Here is a 21,265-nt window from a genome sequence, read left to right as displayed (position 1 = left end):
ACCTTAGACTGATTCAATATAATTGGATTATAAGAACTTATATTACTCCAGATAAATTGAATAAGATGAATCCAAATATTCCTGATACCTGTGTTAAATGCAATGTTGAAAAGGGCACTTTACTTCACTGCTTATGGGACTGTCCTGAGATACGAAATTTCTGGAATGAAGTTCTAAACTGCATTTCTCAGATGACCTGGAATCCAGTACCCGTTTGTCCTGCACTCTGTATTCTTAACTTATATCCAAAGGACTGTATGCTAAACAGCAAAGAGAAGAAACTCACGGACTTATGTTTAGCACAGGCTAGACGTTTGATCTCTCTTTGCTGGAAAGACACTAGGAGACCTTCTGTTGGTCGTTGGCTGAAAGAACTATCGTTGTGCCTTGTCCTCGAAAAGTTAACATATACACTAAAAAAGAAATCAGCCAAATTTAAAGAGATCTGGAATCCCTTTCTTGCATTTTTAGAGAACTGTGAAGTTGAAGAAACTCTGGAAACTTAAAGGTGACATGTCCCTAACTGTTGATACCTTAAATGTGACATTAAGCTGTGCATGATGATGTAATGTTGTTATCCACTTATTTATTTATTTTCTCTTTCATTTTATTTATTTATTGATTTTTAAGTTAGCTTTGGGGTGGGGGGAGTGGAATATTTTATAGTTTTATAGTTTGGTTGGTATATGCCTTGTTCAGTGTATTAAATACTGTTTTTGTAGTTGTTGGAAGCTGTTATACTCAATAAACATATGTTTCTAAAAAAAAAAAAAAAAAAAAAAGAAAGCATTGCTTAAATTTTCATTGTTATGCAGATGATACCCAGCTTTATCTATCCATGAAGCCAGAGGACACACAACAATTAGTTAAACTGCAGGAATGTCTTTCAGACAAAGACATGGATGACCTCTAATTTCCTGCTTTTAAATTCAGATAAAACTGAAGTTATTGTACTTGGCCCCACAAATCTTAGAAACATGGTGTCTAACCAGATCCTTACTCTGGATGGCATTACCCTGACCTCCACTGTGAGAAACTGTGAGAAATCTTGGAGTCATTTTTGATCAGGATATGTCCTTCAATGCGCATATTAAGCAAATATGTAGGACTGCTTTTTTGCATTTGCGCAATATCTCTAAAATTAGAAAGGTCTTGTCTCAGAGTGATGCTGAAAAGCTAATTCATGCATTTATTTCCTCTAGGCTGGACTATTGTAATTCATTATCAGGTTGTCCTAAAAGTTCCGCATGGTGCACAGCAACGCTGTGATGAAGCCTCACGGGACATGTTCTGGCATGTCCAGGCACATCCACAATTTCTCGGATAATCACTCGATGGAAAAACCACCGTCAGCTGTCTGAACACCATCTCAAAGCCATCCTGTGAGACCAAAACGGAGGTGGTTTTGTCTCGCTCCAGCAGCAAATCCATCGTGACGCGCGAAGCCTCCGCTCGGCTCTCCATGTGAAGATCTCGTTAAAAGTGAAATCTGCCGGAAAATGGTTGATGTCCAGCTCTTGTGATAACCAGAGAAATGGCACACGATGGTCACGGATATAGACAGCCATCCATTCAGAAATTAAATGGTCATTCAGCCTGTCGATAGCGGCTTCGGAGCGCAGCGCGCCACACAGCCGCTGGGGGCCGTCCTTAAAGCGACAGTAACACTCCTTATTCTCTACCAAGCCCGTAACATTTTCACCAAAAGCCAGAAACATTTTTTTAATGGTTTCCAGCCGCCAGTCTCTAACAGTTTCTGAAAAAATTCTGATGGGAAAAAAAGCCCAAATCATTCCGCCATTTCCTGACAATGAAAATCCGCCGAGGGGCTGGACCACTCCTCACTCAAAGCCTGCTCACAGGCGAATGACGCAACCGACAGGCGTGGAAAAACTCACGCATGCGCACGAGGGTTCAAGCTTGTCTGACGCAATCACACGTGATTCAAATCTATGTAATATGGTTTTTGAAAAAAAATAAGGTCGGATACTTTTCTAATAGACCTCGTACACCAGTTTTCACAGAGAATGCCACGATTGTGTGCTGCAGTAATAGTGCTTCAAAGACTGTGGAACGCCACGGCCAAAGCAGAAATGTGAAGCGTCTCGACCAGTCACGCCCCAGGCCAAAGAGGGCTAAGTCGAAGCCTCATTTCGGCTCACCTCCTGCAGCTGCCTCTCTTGGTGAACTTGCTACAGCAGTAACCTCACCCAGAGAGTTCCTGCCTCCAGCTGACCTGAGTTACCATGAGGACTCACCTTGTCCAACGTCACATGATTATGTTAACATGGAACAGGTTAGGGCTGTGCAATTAACCGAATTTCATTTGCAATAGATATTTGTATCAAACGATCTCCAAACTCGTATAATCGAGTGAAACGATTTAAGGGCCTTTCATCAGGCCAATCCGTCAACGTGTCCCAAGACGCATGACGTCAGACGCCTCGCTTCGGAAGCGGCAAGGGGGCGGGATTGCTACGTCACACTCTGGCTGTTTCCACAACCTGAAAAAAGTTCAGCGATCGCCTTCTTGAATTTGCGTCGCCTGAACCACAAAAAAGCTTTAAAAAACAGCAGAACGATTCTCCCATCACCCTGCTGGGAGAAGCTTTTTTTCAGCTACTTTTCAGAGTGACGCTGTCCGAGGGAGGACTGACGACTTGGTGGGATATCGATCGAACTGCGACAGCGGGCCGACCCGCATGGAGAAGCCGGCCTTCAGGCATCATTCCTGGGCAGAGCGAGGCAGGCAGCCGGGGTGATGGAGCAAACCCACTCAGTCCGAAATCTCCCACTTTTTGGATATATGCGAAGTCCCAGTTTGCCCAACGGAGTTTAGTTCTGCAGCTTTATCGAGGTGAGAATAATGTAAAAATAAAACGTGACGTGTACTGAACTGCTGTGAAAGTTTAATGATCGGCTAACATTAGCTTAGCCTTTTAGCACAGTTGATCCGAGTGAACGCTTTAATTTGTAAATGGTTCAGTCTTTTTTATTTTTACCAAATAAAGCTACAGCTTTTTTCAGACACCACAAATCTTAACTTTAAATAACTTATTTTTTCGGGCGTTTTTTTTCCATCGTTTTCCCCTGTTTAGTGTTTCTTTATATTTAAAGAAATATTTTTATTTGTCCTAATCAGGAACATTTGCTGTGCAGACAATCAAACTTCCATTGATGAGCTGAACACCACGTCCAGTTGAAAGAAACAGCACCAGAGTTCAAAGCTGCAGAAGAGACCTTCATCTGGTCCCGAGAATTCAGCATAACATCACCTGCTTCTAAATAAAAGGCTCTTTCAACAGCAACTATTTTATTATTTTTAAAAAGCTGTTTCATTTTATATTTTAACAATAAATGAACGGATAAATTTCTCCAAAAGGAGATAAGGAGACATGGTCAAGGGAATGATCACAAAAACACAAACTAATGAACATAAATTGAAACAAAAACAATGCAGCCGCACTATGTCCTAGTAGCACAAGTCAGGGAGATGCCCAAAGACACTGCCCAACTGGTCAGTGACAACAGGGAAGGGAGAGGAAAACAGAAAAATAATATATAATATGATATTTTTAATATTTATTTTATTCATTTTATGTTTTATACAGGTAAGGTACAGTACATTTTCAATTTGGAGGTTTTGTGCACATTGTCTATAACAATTTTTTTTTTTTTTTTTTTTTTTTTTTTTTTTAGAGTGAGAGAAATGCTGAATAAATGCATTGTGTAACTAAAAAAAATAAAATAATCGTTTGAATAATCGGGATTTCAGTATTTACCTAAATAATCGTGATACTGATTTTTTCCATAATCGAGCAGCCCTAGAACAGGTGTCCTAAAAGGAAGAGTTGGAACGCCTGAGAGCGGAGAACTCACAGCTGAAGACAGAATGCGTTCCTGCGAGCCGAAGAGAATGAGGAGAGAAGCAGAATGTGGCACTTTGGGAGCGAAAAAAAATGCACTTTTTGATCTTTTAACTTATCATGGTTGGTACAGCCAACTGCAACACACGATCGTGGCATTCTCTGTGAAAACTGGTGTATATTAAGTAGAAAAAGCCACAGCAGAACACGCCGAGTGTGATGGACGTCAAGTAGGAAATGAGCGTGACAGCGGTTTGTTTTCAGCGGCTAGCTGGTTACTATGTACGTTGCTATGTGCGCACGCATCTGGGACCCAGATGTCCGACCGTACCTATAATGTAACCTGTATAGAATTGTAATTTACAATAAACAATTATAGTGCTTACACACTATACACACACACACACATATATATATATATATATATATATATATATATATATATATATATATATACACATCCATTTTCTTCCGCTTTATCCGGAGTCGGGTCGCGGGGGCAGCAGCTCAAGCAAAGCCGCCCAGACCTCCCGATCCACACACACCTCCCCCAGCTCCTCCGGGGGAACCCCAAGGCGTTCCCAAGCCAGCCGAGAGATGTAATCCTTTCAGCGTGTCCTGGGTCTTCCCCAGGGCCTCCTCCCAATAGGACGTGCCCAGAACACCTCTCAGCGAGGCGTCCAGGGGGCATCCGGAAAAGATGCCTGAGCCACCTCAACTGACTCCTTTCGACGTGGAGGAGCAGCGGCTCGACTCCGAGCTCCTCCCGAGTGACCGAGCTCCTCACCCTATCTCTAAGGGAACGCCCAGCCACCCTGCGGAGGAAACTCATCTCGGCTGCTTGTACCCGCGATCTCGTTCTTTCGGTCTTGAGCCAAATCTCATGACCATAGGTGAGGATCGGAACATAGATCAATCGGTAAATCGAGAGCTTTGCCCCCCTACTCAGCTCTCTCTTCACCACGACGGTCCGATACAGCGACCGCATCACTGCAGATGCTGCACCGATCCGTCTATCGATCTCACGCTCCATCCATCCCTCACTCGTGAATAAGACCCTGAGATACTTAAACTCCTCCACTTGCAAGTGGAGGAGTTTTATATATATATATATATATATATATATATATATATATATATATATATATATATATATATATATATATATATATATATATATATATATATATATATATATATATATATATATATATATATATATATATATATATATATATATATATATATATATATATATATATATATATATATATATGTGTGTGTGTGTGCATACATTCTGAGCAGAGTCATTTTGGTGCCCTAGGCAATATTATGGTTGTCCCCCCCACCCCTCTACACTCACACACACCACAACAGCCTTATGGCAGACCTTAAACAGGGCTGTGAAATGAAAATTGCGAAATCCAAGGAAAATTTTCAGGGGGGTCGGGCGGGGGGGAGGGGTAACAGCTCCCCAGGAGCTGGGGTCTAAAACCCTGTGGGGCCCCAGAATTTAATTTTTATCTAATGATACTTTTTCAACATCTCCTGGAAGAACAAATCTCAAAATTAGTGCATACACCGCTGCGGTGATTTGAATCATATTTATAATGAGTATGTCACATCTACATTAATTCTAAAATTTACCAGTAACAAAATTATAAAGACAACTGAAGTTTTAAGAGTGGCCGTAATAAATAAGAAAGTTTATGAGCAACGTCACCCGTTATTGCTCAAGCACATTGTAAACATTGACAGGATGGAGTTTGATGTGGAAGAGTTCAGAAAGATACGATTGGAATGGTTTGATTACCATTTACAGTTGGCAATGAAAGACTTTGGTGTTAACTTCGTGTTAAAGTCAGAACAAGAAGCTGCACTGAAAGAGATCGATCTGGGACAAAGTGACATATTCTGTGTGTTGTTGCTCCAACGAGAGCGGCACGCTGAGCACGTGGGCGGATCGATCCTAATATCGATAATATCGATACCAACGCTGGTATTGATATTGAACCATCGATACTCAAGCTTTTTTTCTCTCCTGCATGCACTGACTGCTGCGCACGCAGATTCATCAGTCTACTCTCTGTCTGTAAGAGCAGCGCTGCGCTGTGTCACACAACACGGAGCAGCGCACCCTTGTATTGTGGTTTGTCAGCCCTCTACCTCAGGAGATTTTGTTTTGTGTTGAGTGATATTTTTTAAACAAAATGTTGATTGTGATAATAATGTATTTTGTTGTCACGTACAATGTTTGGTGAAATTCTATCCTAGGTCTTTTGGATCCTTTGGATCTATGAAGCTTAAATATGAAAAGTATCTGTATCGATATCGGCGATACTGGGCCTGTATTTACTTGGTATCGGATCAATACTAAAATTCCCGGTATCGCCCACCTCTACTGAGCAGGGTGGCGAAAGTAGTCAGCGGTAGCTATCCCACAGTTACATAACAGCAGAGATGTCGGTCCGATGAAAGTGGCACTCTGAGCAGGGTGGTGGTCCACGTCCCACAAATCTCTTCCAGGAAAACAGGCGGCTCACTCAATGTCAGACGAAATCGCAGCCACAATCCGCCATGTTACCACTCCCTTTGTTACAGTTTGTTCTTTTTTTTCTTTATTTATTGGCGACAAACTTCCTTGTTCTATGAAATATACTGATAACCTAGAAATTTCTGAAAGTAGCCATCTGTGTTATAAATATTTACAATGTGCTCTAAGGACCACAGTGTAAATAGCGTTTTCTTTGCTTTCATGTATCCTGTTTTTTAATGCTGTCCTGTATGCATGTTTTGTATGATTGATTCATTGTTGGCTGATTTGCACATTATTGAAGATGTTTTTTTTTTCAATAAAAGACATTGGTTATTTAAAGATGAGGAATTAATGTCCTTTTTAAATTTGCACTGCGGGTTTGCTGGCTGTTTTTACTGCATCAGTACCGTGCAATGAAACAGACCAAGAATGACACGCACTGTTGATCTGTGTGAATAAAACAGACTTGTTTTGTATTTAAAGTGAATCAGCAAGTTCATGTATGTTAAAACATGCATTGCAGCTCTGTGTTAAATTCAGCAGCAGGGCTAACTGTCTTTTTTTTTAATGCCTTTATCGGTCTGATTCCAGTTGGGGCCTTCCTAGATTTAAACAGAATGCTGGACCTCTGGAAGTACGATTTAGTAGTGATGGCAATTTCGAAGCCTCATGAACCAATGAGCCACTGCAACATAACTGACTGAAAATCGACACACTGCTTCGACGCGTTTGATACAGTTTGAAGGGTGACATCTGCTGGATTGCTTTGAGAATGACCTTGAGCGAGTGCCCTGACAAATGTTTGCATTAATTCGTGACTGATGTGGTTTGTTCTTGAAAAATAATAATCATAAAAAAATGTCATATGTATTATTGTGTCTTTTTAATGTAATAAATAATCCCTACAGATGCACACATAATGGTTATGAAAGCCTTTATTGTAGACTATATGTAGATTTGTGTTATCATTCCTCAAACTATATTTGGATAAAATGTGACGGGAAAAGTGAGAAAGGCATGTGCTTCTGCAACTGGTGCTTATGTTGCTGTAATTTGTAAATTAGAATAGAGGGGATAGGTGATTGTGCAACTTTCAACAATTTTTATTCAAAAAAGAATAATTTCAATGGTGCTGGACTTTAATCGGCTCCTCTTCTGCCTCACCACCTCTCCAGCTTTGGAGAAGACCTGCTCACAAGGCACTGATGTTGCTGGCATAGACATATTTTTTTGCCAATCTCTGTAAATTGGGATTGGGAATTGGGAACTGGCTCCTCCATGTCCCTTCCTCACCACTACTCACTCTCTCTCACACACACTCACCTTTCTCACACCTTTCACTTCAACAAAATCACAGCTCTTCAGTCACTCAGCTCAGTCTCTGATCTACCTATAATATATAGTCTAACCTATACCCTGTGTTGATGTACTGTGTGAATAAATGTTGTATATGAATGGATGCCTGTTGTGTATGGTGTGTGTCTGTCTATGTTTAGATCCTATGTGTATGTAGCTAAATATACTAAATCAATCAATCAATCAATCAACTTTTTTCTTATATAGCGCCAAATCACAACAAACAGTTGCCCCAAGGCGCTCCACATTGCAAGGCAAGGCCATACAATAATTATGAAAAACCCCAACGGTCAAAACGACCCCCTATGAGCAAGCACTTGGCCACAGTGGGAAGGAAAAACTCCCTTTTAACAGGAAGAAACCTCCAGCAGAACCAGGCTCAGGGAGGGGCAGTCCTCTGCTGAGACTGGTTGGGGCTGAGGGAAAGAACCAGGAAAAAGAGATCGATCACTAATGATTAAATGCAGAGTGATGCATACGGAGCAAAAAGAGAAAGAAACAGTGCATCATGGGAACCCCCCCACAGTCTACGTCTAAAGCAACATAACCAAGGGATGGTCCAGGGTCACCCGATCCAGCCCTAACTATAAGCCTTAGCGAAAAGGAAAGTTTTAAGCCTAATCTTAAAAGTAGAGAGGGTATCTGTCTCCCTGATCTGAATTGGGAGCTGGTTCCACAGGAGAGGAGCCTGAAAGCTGAAGGCTCTGCCTCCCATTCTACTCTTACAAACCCTAGGAACTACAAGTAAGCCCGCAGTCTGAGAGCGAAGCGCTCTAATGGGGTAATATGGTACTACGAGGTCCCTAAGCTAAGATGGGACCTGATTATTCAAAACCTTATAAGTAAGAAGAAGAATTTTAAATTCTATTCTAGCATTAACAGGAAGCCAATGAAGGGAGGCCAACACGGGTGAGATATGCTCTCTCCTGCTAGTCCCCGTCAGTACTCTAGCTGCAGCATTCTGAACCAACTGAAGGCTTTTTAGGGAACTTTTAGGACAACCTGATAATAATGAATTACAATAGTCCAGCCTAGAGGAAATAAATGCATGAATTAGTTTTTCAGCATCACTCTGAGACAAGACCTTTCTGATTTTAGAGATATTGCGTAAATGCAAAAAGGCAGTCCTACATATTTGTTTAATATGCGCTTTGAATGACATATCCTGATCAAAAATAACTCCAAGATTTCTCACAGTATTACCAGAGATCAGGGAAATGCCATCCAGAGTAACGATCTGGTTAGACACCATGCTTCTAAGATTTGTGGGGCCAAGTACAATAACTTCAGTTTTATCTGAGTTTAAAAGCAGGAAATTAGAGGTCATCCATGTCTTTATGTCTGTAAGACAATCCTGCAGTTTAGCTAATTGGTGTGTATCCTCTGGCTTCATGGATAGATAAAGCTGGGTATCATCTGCGTAACAACGAAAATTTAAGCAATACCGTCTAATAATACTGCCCAAGGGAAGCATGTATAAAGTGAATAAAATTGGTCCTAGCACAGAACCTTGTGGAACTCCATAATTAACTTTAGTCTGTGAAGAAGATTCCCCATTTACATGAACAAACTGTAATCTATTAGACAAATATGATTCAAACCACCGCAGCGCAATGCCTTTAATACCTATGACATGCTCTAATCTCTGTAATAAAATTTTATGGTCAACAGTATCAAAAGCAGCACTGAGGTCCAACAGAACAAGCACAGAGATAAGTCCACTGTCCGAAGCCATAAGAAGATCATTTGTAACCTTCACTAATGCTGTTTCTGTACTATGATGAATTCTAAAACCTGACTGAAACTCTTCAAATAGACCATTCCTCTGCAGGTGATCAGTTAGCTGTTTTACAACTACCCTCTCAAGAATCTTTGAGAGAAAAGGAAGGTTGGAGATTGGCCTATAATTAGCTAAGATAGCTGGGTCAAGTGATGGCTTTTTAAGTAATGGTTTAATTACTGCCACCTTAAAGGCCTGTGGTACATAACCAACTAACAAAGATAGATTGATCATATTTAAGATTGAAGCATTAAATAATGGTAGGACTTCCTTGAGCAGCCTGGCAGGAATGGGGTCTAATAAGCATGTTGATGGTTTGGATGAAGTAACTAATGAAAATAACTCAGACAGAACAATCGGAGAGAAAGAGTCTAACCAAATACCGGCATCACTGAAAGCAGCCAAAGATAACGATACATCTTTGGGATGGTTATGAGTAATTTTTTCTCTAATAGTCAAAATTTTGTTAGCAAAGAAAGTCATGAAGTCATTACTAGTTAAAGTTAATGGAATACTCAGCTCAATAGAGCTCTGACTCTTTGTCAGCCTGGCTACAGTGCTGAAAAGAAACCTGGGGTTGTTCTTATTTTCTTCAATTAGTGATGAGTAGAAAGATGTCCTAGCTTCACGAAGGGCTTTCTTATAGAGCAACAAACTCTTTTTCCAGGCTAAGTGAAGATCTTCTAAATTAGTGAGACGCCATTTCCTCTCCAACTTACGGGTTATCTGTTTTAAGCTACGAGTTTGTGAGTTATACCACGGAGTCAGACACTTCTGATTTAAAGCTCTCTTTTTCAGAGGAGCTACAGCATCCAAAGTTGTCTTCAATGAGGATGTAAAACTATTGACAAGATACTCTAACTCCCTTACAGAGTTTAGGTAGCTACTCTGCTCTGTGTTGGTATATGGCATTAGAGAACATAAAGAAGGAATCATATCCTTAAACCTAGTTACAGCGCTTTCTGAAAGACTTCTAGTGTAATGAAACTTATTCCCCACTGCTGGGTAGTCCATCAGGGTAAATGTAAATGTTATTAAAAAATGATCAGACAAAAGGGAGTTTTCAGGGAATACTGTTAAGTCTTCTATTTCCATACCATAAGTCAGAACAAGATCTAAAATATGATTAAAGTGGTGGGTGGACTCATTTACTTTTTGAGCAAAGCCGATAGAGTCTAATAATAGATTAAATGCAGTGTTGAGGCTGTCATTCTCAGCATCTGTGTGGATGTTAAAATCGCCCACTATAATTATCTTATCTGAGCTAAGCACTAAGTCAGACAAAAGGTCTGAAAATTCACAGAGAAACTCACAGTAACGACCAGGTGGACGATAGATAATAACAAATAAAACTGGTTTTTGGGACTTCCAATTTGGATGGACAAGACTAAGAGACAAGCTTTCAAATGAATTAAAGCTCTGTCTAGGTTTTTGATTAATTAATAAGCTGGAATGGAAGATTGCTGCTAATCCTCCGCCCCGGCCCGTGCTACGAGCATTCTGACAGTTAGTGTGACTCGGGGGTGTTGACTCATTTAAACTAACATATTCATCCTGCTGTAACCAAGTTTCTGTTAGGCAGAATAAATCAATACGTTGATCAATTATTATATCATTTACCAACAGGGACTTAGAAGAGAGAGACCTAATGTTTAATAGACCACATTTAACTGTTTTAGTCTGTGGTGCAGTTGAAGGTGCTATATTATTTTTTCTTTTTGAATTTTTATGCTTAAATAGATTTTTGCTAGTTATTGGTGGTCTGGGAGCAGGCACCGTCTCTACGGGGATGGGGTAATAAGGGGATGGCAGGGGGAGAGAAGCTGCAGAGAGGTGTATAAGACCACAGCTCTGCCTCCTGGTCCCAACGCTAGACAGTCACAATTTAGAGGATCCCAAAAAATTGGCCAGATTTCTAGAAATGAGAGCTGCTCCCTCTAAAGTGGGATGGATGCCGTCTCTCCTAACAAGACCCGGTTTTCCCCAGAAGCTTTGCCAATTATCAATGAAGCCCACCTCATTTTTTGGACACCACTCAGACAGCCAGCAATTCAAGGAGAACATGCGGCTAAACATGTCACTCCCGGTCTGATTGGGGAGGGGCCCAGAGAAAACTACAGAGTCCGACATTGTTTTTGCAAAGTTACACACCGATTCAATGTTAATTTTAGTGACCTCCGATTGGCGTAACCGAGTGTCATTACTGCCGACGTGCATTACAATCTTACCAAATTTACGCTTAGCCTTAGCCAGCAATTTCAAATGTCCTTCGATGTCGCCTGCTCTGGCCCCCGGAAGACAATTGACAATGGTTGCTGGTGTCACTAACTTCACATTTCTCAAAACAGAGTCACCAATAACCAGAGTTTGATCCTCGGCGAGTGTATCGTCGAGTGGGGAAAAACGGTTAGAGATGTGAACGGGTTGACGGTGTACACGGGGCTTCTGTTTAGAGCTACGCTTCCTCCTCACAGTCACCCAGTCAGCCTGCCTTCCCGACTGCACGGGGTCTGCCAGGGGGGAACTAACGGCGGCTAAGCTACCTTGGTCCGCACCGACTACAGGGGCCTGGCTAGCTGTAGAATTTTCCACGGTGCGGAGCCGAGCCTCCAATTCGCCCAGCCTGGCCTCCAAAGCTACGAATAAGCTGCACTTATTACAAATACCGTTACTGCTAAAAGAGGCCGAGGAATAGCTAAACATTTCACACCCAGAGCAGAAAAGTACGGGAGAGACAGGAGAAGCCGCCATGCTAAAACGGCCAAGAGCTAGCAGCCACGCCAAGCCAGCGGACTCCCAAACAGGGAATCCGACACTAGACAGGCTGTGGAGCAGCACAGGCAACGCACGACAACAGTGCTAAAACAAAATAAAAATCCACTAGACAGGCTGTGGAGCAGCACAGGTAACGCACAACAACAGTGCTAAATAAAAATCCACTAGACAGGCTGTGGAGCAGCACAGGCAACGCACGACAACAGTGCTAAAACAAAATAAAAATCCACTGGACAGGCTGTGGAGCAGCACAGGTAACGCACGACAACAGTGCTAAATAAAAATCCACTGGACAGGCTGTGGAGCAGCACAGGTAACGCACGACAACAGTGCTAAAAAAAAATAAAATCAAAATCAAAATCCACTGGACAGGCTGTGGAGCAGCACAGGTAACGCACGACAACAGTGGTAAAAAATAAAATAAAAATCCACTGGACAGGCTGCGGAGCAGCACAGGTAACACACGACAACAGTGCTAAAAAATAAAATAAAAATCCACTGGACAGGCTGTGGAGCAGCACAGATAACACACGACAACAGTGCTAAAAAATAAAATAAAAATCCACTGGACAGGCTGTGGAGCAGCACAGGTAACACACGACAACAGTGGTAAAAAATAAAATAAAAATCCACTGGACAGGCTGTGGAACAGCACAGGTAACGCACGACAACAGTGGTAAAAAAAATAAAATCAAAATCCACTAGACAGGCTGTGGAGCAGCACAGGCAACGCACGACAACAGTGCTAAAAAAAATAAAATAAAAATCCACTGGACAGGCTGTGGAGCAGCACAGGCAACGCACGACAACAGTGCTAAAAAAAATAAAATAAAAATCCACTGGACAGGCTGTGGAGCAGCACAGGCAACACACGACAACAGTGCTAAAAAAAATAAAATAAAAATCAAAATCCACTGGACAGGCTGTGGAGCAGCACAGGTAAAAATCCACTGAACAGGCTGTGGAGCAGCACAGGTAACACACGACAACAGTGCTAAAAAATAAAATAAAAATCCACTGAACAGGCTGTGGAGCAGCACAGGCAACACACGACAACAGTGCTAAAAAATAAAATAAAAATCCACTGAACAGGCTGTGGAGCAGCACAGGTAACGCACGACAACAGTGCTAAAAAATAAAATAAAAATCCACTGGACAGGCTGTGGAGCAGCACAGGTAACACACGACAACAGTGCTAAAAAATAAAATAAAAATCCACTGGACAGGCTGTGGAGCAGCACAGGTAACGCACGACAACAGTGCTAAAAAATAAAATAAAAATCCACTGGACAGGCTGTGGAGCAGCACAGGTAACGCACGACAACAGTGATAAAAAATAAAATAAAAATCCACTGGACAGGCTGTGGAGCAGCACAGGTAACACACGACAACAGCGCTAAAAAATAAAATAAAAATCCACTGGACAGGCTGTGGAGCAGCACAGGTAACACACTAAATGAACTCTAAACTAGACCTAAATATAAACTACTTTCTTTGGCTCAGATTCACATGGTGATTGGCAATAACAGTGTCGCTAGCAATCTGCTCCTCTCAAAAACCCCCAGTTTGAGCTGCGATTCAGATCTCATTTAAATACTTGGCGGGTCGTATTGAAACGCCCAGATTATTCGAATTTTCCGCGAAGCTCGACACGTGGTGTGACGTAACGAGGCCTCCCTCGCAGTGGTCACGTGACGGGGCGTGCTCGAAACCATGCAAATATAGACCTGGAATGGACGTGCGCGCCTCGCTCAGGACAGGAAGGCGCCATTACTAAGGGTGGAGATGAGCCGATCATCAATAATAAACTGACCGCTTTTTTCGCACTAGCGTCCTTATTTCTTATCGGATTTTAATAAATGTAGGCTTGTTTTAAAGCCATTTGAAAGCTCTTTCCAATGAACCTATGTATGTGTGGGTGAAAAGAAAACTTTTATGTAAAATGCAGAAATTTGGGGAAATTATGACAAACTGTGCTGCTTTTCTCTCTATTGTCATTATTTAACAGATTTTAATTAAAAAGTAGGCTTGTTTTAAAGCCCTTTAATTGCTCTTTCTAGTGAACCCATACATGTCTGGGTAGAAAAAAAAAGTTTTATGTAAAGTGTGGAAATTTGGGGAAAATATGCCATTTTGTTCATTTACTGTGATGGTTTTTTTCCTGTCATCATAATTCTCGATGGATTTTTATAAATGAAGCCTTGTAAGTTGTATTCAAGCTGAATAAAAGCTCTAATGAACCCACATGCCTGGATAAACAATCCTTATGTATTAAAATATACATCTGAAGTATGCCTTGCCATTGTGCTCATTTATCTTGCTGCTTTTTCCACTGTAATATTATTGCTAGTCTTTTAATGACAACAACATATATATGATTTTTACTAACATTTTATTACAAGTAGATATAAAGCCATTCAGAATTTATGACTTTTGACCCTCATTCAGGGTAAAAAGTACCTCCTCCATCCCTTCCAACCACACTGTTTATGCTGCGTTTACACATAACGACAAGTCACGAATGCCACAAAGTACACATTCTTGGCCGCTGATCACAAATGTGATTATTCGGGGCAGAGGCGTCAGGTGTCCTCAGGAACTGCCGCAACCTGTTACCACACGTTACAATTAATGGCACATGTTGCTGGAGAATTATCAGGAACCATTACGCACGGTCAAGAATAATATTCCGCGTTGTTGCGCGCTATTGCGCGTAACAGCGCATCGTTAAGTTCTGTCACGTGTGAACGAGGTGAATTGTCTCCACACACACACCCATATTCATCCAACCGAATTCAGATCGCTCCAGTTTTTCAGAAGAACTTTGTGACTGCATGCGTAGTCGGGCTCTGTGCCATGGAGTGGCGCAGAGAGGAGGAGGAGGACCCAGATGTGTGGCTTCATGCGGCTCTCGTCCCGCGTGTTTTCCCAAACATCAGGCACATGCAGCAGGTGGAACACCTGCAGGAGCGCGCTGGCGAGCACTGAAATGAGACTTTTAGCCGACTTGGTGTCAGCAATAAACCTGAATGCGGTGCAGCAGGGTTTAATTGTGCGCGCGCTTCTTCCTCCGCCGGACTGGAGGAGGTGCAGAGATGGCTGCACGTGAGTCTCCTCTCACTCCTCTAGTTCCTCTGGTTCAGACTCGTTCTCCCGCTTATCGGTTACAACAGCAGGTGGAACACCTGCAGGAGCATCCTGAGGAGCTTCAGCAGGAACTGTGGAATGGCACTTGGCTGACTTCGCGTCACTGTTCCTCTTCAGCATACTGCATCAAACTGAACGCTTTGGAGCTGAGTTTAATTGTGTACACGTGACAGAAAACTGATTCGTCGTGGCGCGCAGTGAAATGTGACGCCGCGTTACAAGTCATGTCAAAACTTGACAGTTTCCGTGTCACTTCATAATAATGCGTGACAGTTTGGACTCTAAGAACCATCACAGGAACCACTACGAACATTGTCACGTTCTATTAAGGATCAATACTCATCAAGACGGATCAATACGCTCAGTTGCGACCTCCACGGCATGAGGCGAAATGAGGGTGGTGTGTGACATTCGTGGAAGATTTTTTGACAGGCATAAACATGCTCCACGAATATCAAGAATATCACGCACCAACACGCTCTATTAAGAAACCTATTCAGATGCGTTAAGTCACGTTAAGAATGTCAGGAATGTGTCACGAATGACAGAAAAATGACATTCGTAACGCGTCTTGCTTATGTGTAAATGCACCTTTAAATTTAAATGCTGCCTGTGACCACGATGTACATATATTAAACAACAACTGCAAGTATATATACATAAATATATTTAAACATTTTTGTTTCCGTATTTGTATGCATGTGAACACAGCTTAATGAAAAGAACTTATGGCGTTGAGTTATAGTCTCAGTATATTCATATTAAATTGCGACATAATGACTCTAAAATAGACATTTGTTTTACATAATTACATTAAGGCTCTTGTACAGTTCATTTTAGTATTCGAGAATTTGTTTTTGTAGTTGGTGCAGTTGATGGTGAAGCACTGGCTGCCTTTTTTCCCCTCATTTCGCTTCTGTTTAACAGGATCAAGGCGCTCTCTCCACCGTGCGGCACGCCGCTAGTCACGCAACGTCCTTTCCAGTCTCACTGACACTTCTGGTTCAAAAAGCTCCATGCTGTGTCGAGCAGACTGACTCGAGCTTAACATCACTACGATTTAGCGCTTATCCTGGAAGGACAACTGATACACACCACTAACTTGGCTACAGTTTCTAGCTGTGTCAGGAAAGCAGACAACAGCTAACATCGAGACATAAGTCCACATTAAACTAAACAACATCTCCACATTAAGTACAAAGATCACTCTTGCCGCTGGAATCTCAAAAACATGTGCGTTAGCATCACTATGTCCATGACATTAACCTAGTGACTACTTAAATAATGTAGTCAATGCTGTAAATTTTAACATCAAAATTGAATATCCACTTTCACTCGTAAAAACAACTTAACAGTGTGCCCGTGTGGCTGAAAGAGTGTAGGCAGAAACAAAGCTTATAAATACCCATCCCTTATACCATAAAAAATAAAGAATGTATACATATAAATATACGAGGGCTGTCCGTAAAGTATAGGTCCTTTTTATTTTTTTCAAAAACTATATGGATTTCATTCATATGTTTTTACGTCAGACATGCTTGAACCCTCGTGCGCATGCGTGAGTTTTTCCACGCCTGTCGGTGACGTCATTCGCCTGTGAGCACTCCTTGTGGGAGGAGTCGTCCAGCCCCTCGTCGGAATTCCTTTGTCTGAGAAGTTGCTGAGAGACTGGCGCTTTGTTTGATCAAATTTTTTCTAAACCTGTGAGACACATCGAAGTGGACATGGTTCGAAAATGAAGCTGGTTTTCAGTGAAAATTTTAACAGCTGATGAGAGATTTTGAGGTGATTCTGTCGCTTTAAGGACTTTTCACGGTGCGAGACGTCGCGCTGCGCTCTCAGGCAGCGTCATCAGCCTGTTTCAAGCTTAAAACCTCCACATTTCAGGCTCTATTGATCCAGGACGTCGTGAGAGAACAGAGACGTTTCAGAAGAAGTCGGTTTCAGCATTTTATCCGGATATTCCACTGTTAAAGGAGATTTTTTTAATGAAAGACGTGCGGACAGGTCCGCGCGTCGGGACGCAGCCGACGCGGCGCAGCGGCACAGGAAAAACACCTCCGTGTTGATAACCATTTGTTAAAATCCAGTTGGCTTTTGATGGCTTTCAGTGGAGTGAGTATATGAGAAATTGTTTATCAGCTGGAGATGTTCCAACTTGTCCTCAAGGCTTCCAACAGAGGTGTTTTTCCTGTGGCGGAGCGTCGCGGCGGCTGCGAGCCGACGCTGCAATCCGCCCGCACGTCTTTCATTAAAAAAATCTCCTTTAACAGTGGAATATCCGGATAAAATGCTGAAACCGACTTCTTCTGAAACTTCTCTGTTCTCTCACGACGTCCTGGATCAACAGAGCCTGAAATGTGGAGGTTTTAAGCTTGAAACAGGCTGATGATGCTGCCTGAGAGCGCTGCGCGACGTCTCGCACCGTGAAAAGTCCTTAAAGTGACAGAATCACCTCAAAATCTCTCATCAGCTGTTAAAATTTTCACTGAAGACCAGCTTAATTTTTCGAACCATGTCCACTTCGATGTGTCTCACAGGTTTAGAAAAAATTTTGATCAAACAAAGCGCCAGTCTCTCAGCAACTTCTCAGACAAAGGAATTCCGACGAGGGGCTGGACGACTCCTCCCACAAGGAGTGCTCACAGGCAAATGACGTCACCGACAGGCGTGGAAAAACTCACGCATGCGCACGGGGGTTCAAGCATGTCTGACGTAAAAACATATGAATGAAATCCATATAGTTTTTGAAAAAAATAAAAAGGACCTATACTTTATGGACAGACCTCGTATATACTCAAAACAACAAATACCAAAGAAATGTACACAAATAATAAATGGTTAATGAATGTTGGGATAGGGAGTCTTGTGCTTTATGATGAATTGCAATGGACCTTGACATTTTAGATTTAACATAATATGTGTTTTCCAGCTTAATTTATCATCAGTTGTATTGTAAAATTGGGGGGGCGGGGGGTTATAAATAAGTTGCACCCTTTTTTCAGAATGTATAACTGAAAATAATTTTTGCCTGGTCATGTCCTGTTTTTGATGGAATTGCCTGACAGCACCTAAGGCATTAGTTTGCCAGCAGAAAACAGCAGTAAAGAGGTAAGTTTCAAATTTAGACTTGAGTTTGTCTTCAATTGTACCCAGGGACCATTTCTTCATTCACTCACGCAAGAACTATAGCAACCTTTTCCCCCTCCTCACCAGATTGTCAGACCAAAAAAAAAAATCCAAAATTAAACTTTGTTTTACATCATTCTGCCAAAAAGCAGAACTGGAAGTCTTGCAATCTCCCAACTATTTTCAGTGCCTGTGCTTGAGTCTGCCACAAAAGCCAAACCCTGTTCCAGTACTGTTAAAGCAGTGAAGAATTGGTGAGTGGGAACATAAAAACGCTGTCTGCGGTAAAGCTTAAAATAATGTCGGAAGAAATGAATTACACTACGGTGATCTTCAAGAACGGTATGTCTACACAGAGTCATAAATTCAGTGTTTGATGGTAGACGTTTCTAATAATTTAACCATTTGTGTTCATGCGCATATCTATCTTTACAATTATCAGCAACTCACAAACTCTTGAATTTAACTTATTGTAACTTTGAAGAAGTGTTTTTCCACAATGGATGTCATTACTTTTGTATATGATTGCTTTGAAGAGGAAGTTTGTTCTAACCGTTGGCTATGTGCTTGCTCAGGGGGGTTGGTAAGGTTAGACCTTACTCATGTGAAGCACCTTGAGGCAACTTTATTGTGATTTGGTGCTGTATGAATAAAATAAACTGAATTGAAGATTGGTTGCTGAAATAAGTGAGTGAATGAATATTGATGGAGTTAGAAATTGCATGTCTGCATAATGCATTTTATCAAATCATAAATGCTTACTTTAATTTTAGACTTTTGAGTAAAATAAAATGGTAGACCTGTGGATATATCAGAATTTTGAAAAGCCAGAAGCCAACCGCAAACCAATTAACAATTATCAATCTTTTGACTGGGAAGCAGTGTGGGTCTCTGTGCTTAGCTCCATAGCCTAGAAACCTGATCATCAGCAAATTCACCAGAACTTTATTCACAGGACACATATGATGCCTTGTAAACTCTACAATATGAAGCTCAAAGCTGACCCAAACTCTACCTTGTGTCATACAAACTCTGTGGGTAGATTTTTTCATTTGGAGTGGGAGTGTTACTGCACGTGTGCATAATGCTAAGGAGGAAACTATCATTCTCTGGAATCAAGTAGTGGTTGATCTTAAAGCCTTTTTTGATGCAAGGATACCTTCAGTGAAGTGTTGGTTGGTTTAAGTCATGTTTCGAGAGGGTGTAGATGTGGCACTTTGCTTGGGGTTGTCCTGGACCTGCGTGTGTTTATTTTGTTTTTGTTTGATGATGTTGTTATTTCTTGGTGCTTTTTGTTTGTTATAAAAGTTAAATAAATAAAAGGTTTGGTCACAAAAACAGTTATCAATCAGGTGACAATAATTTGTGCCATTTTGCCATATTTTGGCCATGTGGCGCATCTCTTGATGCATGATCCAGCACATTGGTGCCTGAATGTTGAGGACCCCAGTGGCTGCCAAAGGGACATCCATGCTTCATGTGACTACAGCAGATGATAGATGGTTTCTGTCAGGATACATGACGTGGAACAAACAGGATGCTGGGCGCAAAGGCAGACTCATGGACTCAGGAGTTGGAGTAATCAAAAAGGCTTTATCTTGTAAAACAGGCCAAGGTTCGGTACACAGGTTGACAGTCAAAGATGAAGAGGTAACAGGCAGGTGCAAGGCAATGGCGTGGTCAAAAACAAGCAGGGTTCAGAGGGCTCAAGTATTTAAACTCATCTACTTTCACCACTTCAACTCCTTGTAACTGCACTATTCCACTGGGCTCCCACTCATTCATACACATGTACTCAGTCTTGCTCCTACTGACTTTCATTCCCCTTCCCCCCAGAGCATATCTCCACCTCTCCAGGCTAGACTCAACCTGCTCTCTACTCTCATTACAGATCACAATGTCATCTACAAACAAGAGTCCACTCTTGTCTGATATCATCTATTAACCTGTCCATCACCACTGCGCAAACAAGAAGGGACTCAGAGCTGATCCTTGGTGTGATCCCACCTCCACCTTGAATGAGTCTGTCAATCCTACTGCGCATCTCACCGCTGTCACACTATTTTTCTACGTCCTGCACAACCCTAACATACTTCTCTGCCACTCCAGACTTCCTCATACAATACCACAACTCTTCTCTTGGCACCCTGTCATAAGCTTTCTTTAAATCCGCTAACACACAATGAAACTCCTTCTGGCCTTTCTGTACTTTCATTCATTCATTCATCTTCTACCGCTTAGTCCAATTAAGGGTCGCGGGGGGCTGAAGCCTATCCCAGCAGTCATAGAGCGCGAGGCGGGGTACACCAAGGACAGGACGCCAGTCTGTTGCAGGGCCATAGACAAACAAACACAGACACACCCACACACACACCTATGGACAATTTTAAAGATTCCAATCTACGTAACCCGCATGTCTTTGGATGTGGGAGGAAACCAGAGCACCCGGAGGAAACCCACGCAAACACAGAGAGAACGTGCAAATTCCACACAGAAAGGCTACGGGAATTGAACCCACGACCTTCTCGCTGTGAGGCAACAGTGAGCTGCCCACATACTTCCACATACTTCTCCAACATGCCCACATATAGATTCTGCCCACATACTTCTCCAACAGTATTCTCAGAGCAAACATTGCATCTGTAGTGCTCTTTCTCAGCATGAAACTGTATTTCT

General features: G+C 41.9%; 1 protein-coding gene across 1 annotated transcript in view; it reads left to right on the top strand.

The window, feature by feature from the left end:
- Positions 1-18,539: 18,539 nt before the first annotated feature.
- The window catches only part of LOC117513962 (C-type lectin domain family 4 member A-like), a 31,060-nt gene continuing 28,334 nt past the window's right edge, over positions 18,540-21,265 (top strand). Inside the window, exon 1 of the mRNA XM_034174225.1 lies at positions 18,540-18,931. Within this exon, the coding sequence (XP_034030116.1) occupies positions 18,889-18,931 (43 nt within the window). The 5' untranslated portion in view covers positions 18,540-18,888. The remainder of the gene's footprint in view (positions 18,932-21,265) is intronic.

Source organism: Thalassophryne amazonica, chromosome 7 (assembly GCF_902500255.1).
Source record: "Thalassophryne amazonica chromosome 7, fThaAma1.1, whole genome shotgun sequence".
Taxonomy (NCBI): domain Eukaryota; kingdom Metazoa; phylum Chordata; class Actinopteri; order Batrachoidiformes; family Batrachoididae; genus Thalassophryne; species Thalassophryne amazonica.
Note: the sequence above shows the minus strand (reverse complement) of the source record. Positions and strands in the feature narration are given on the sequence as shown.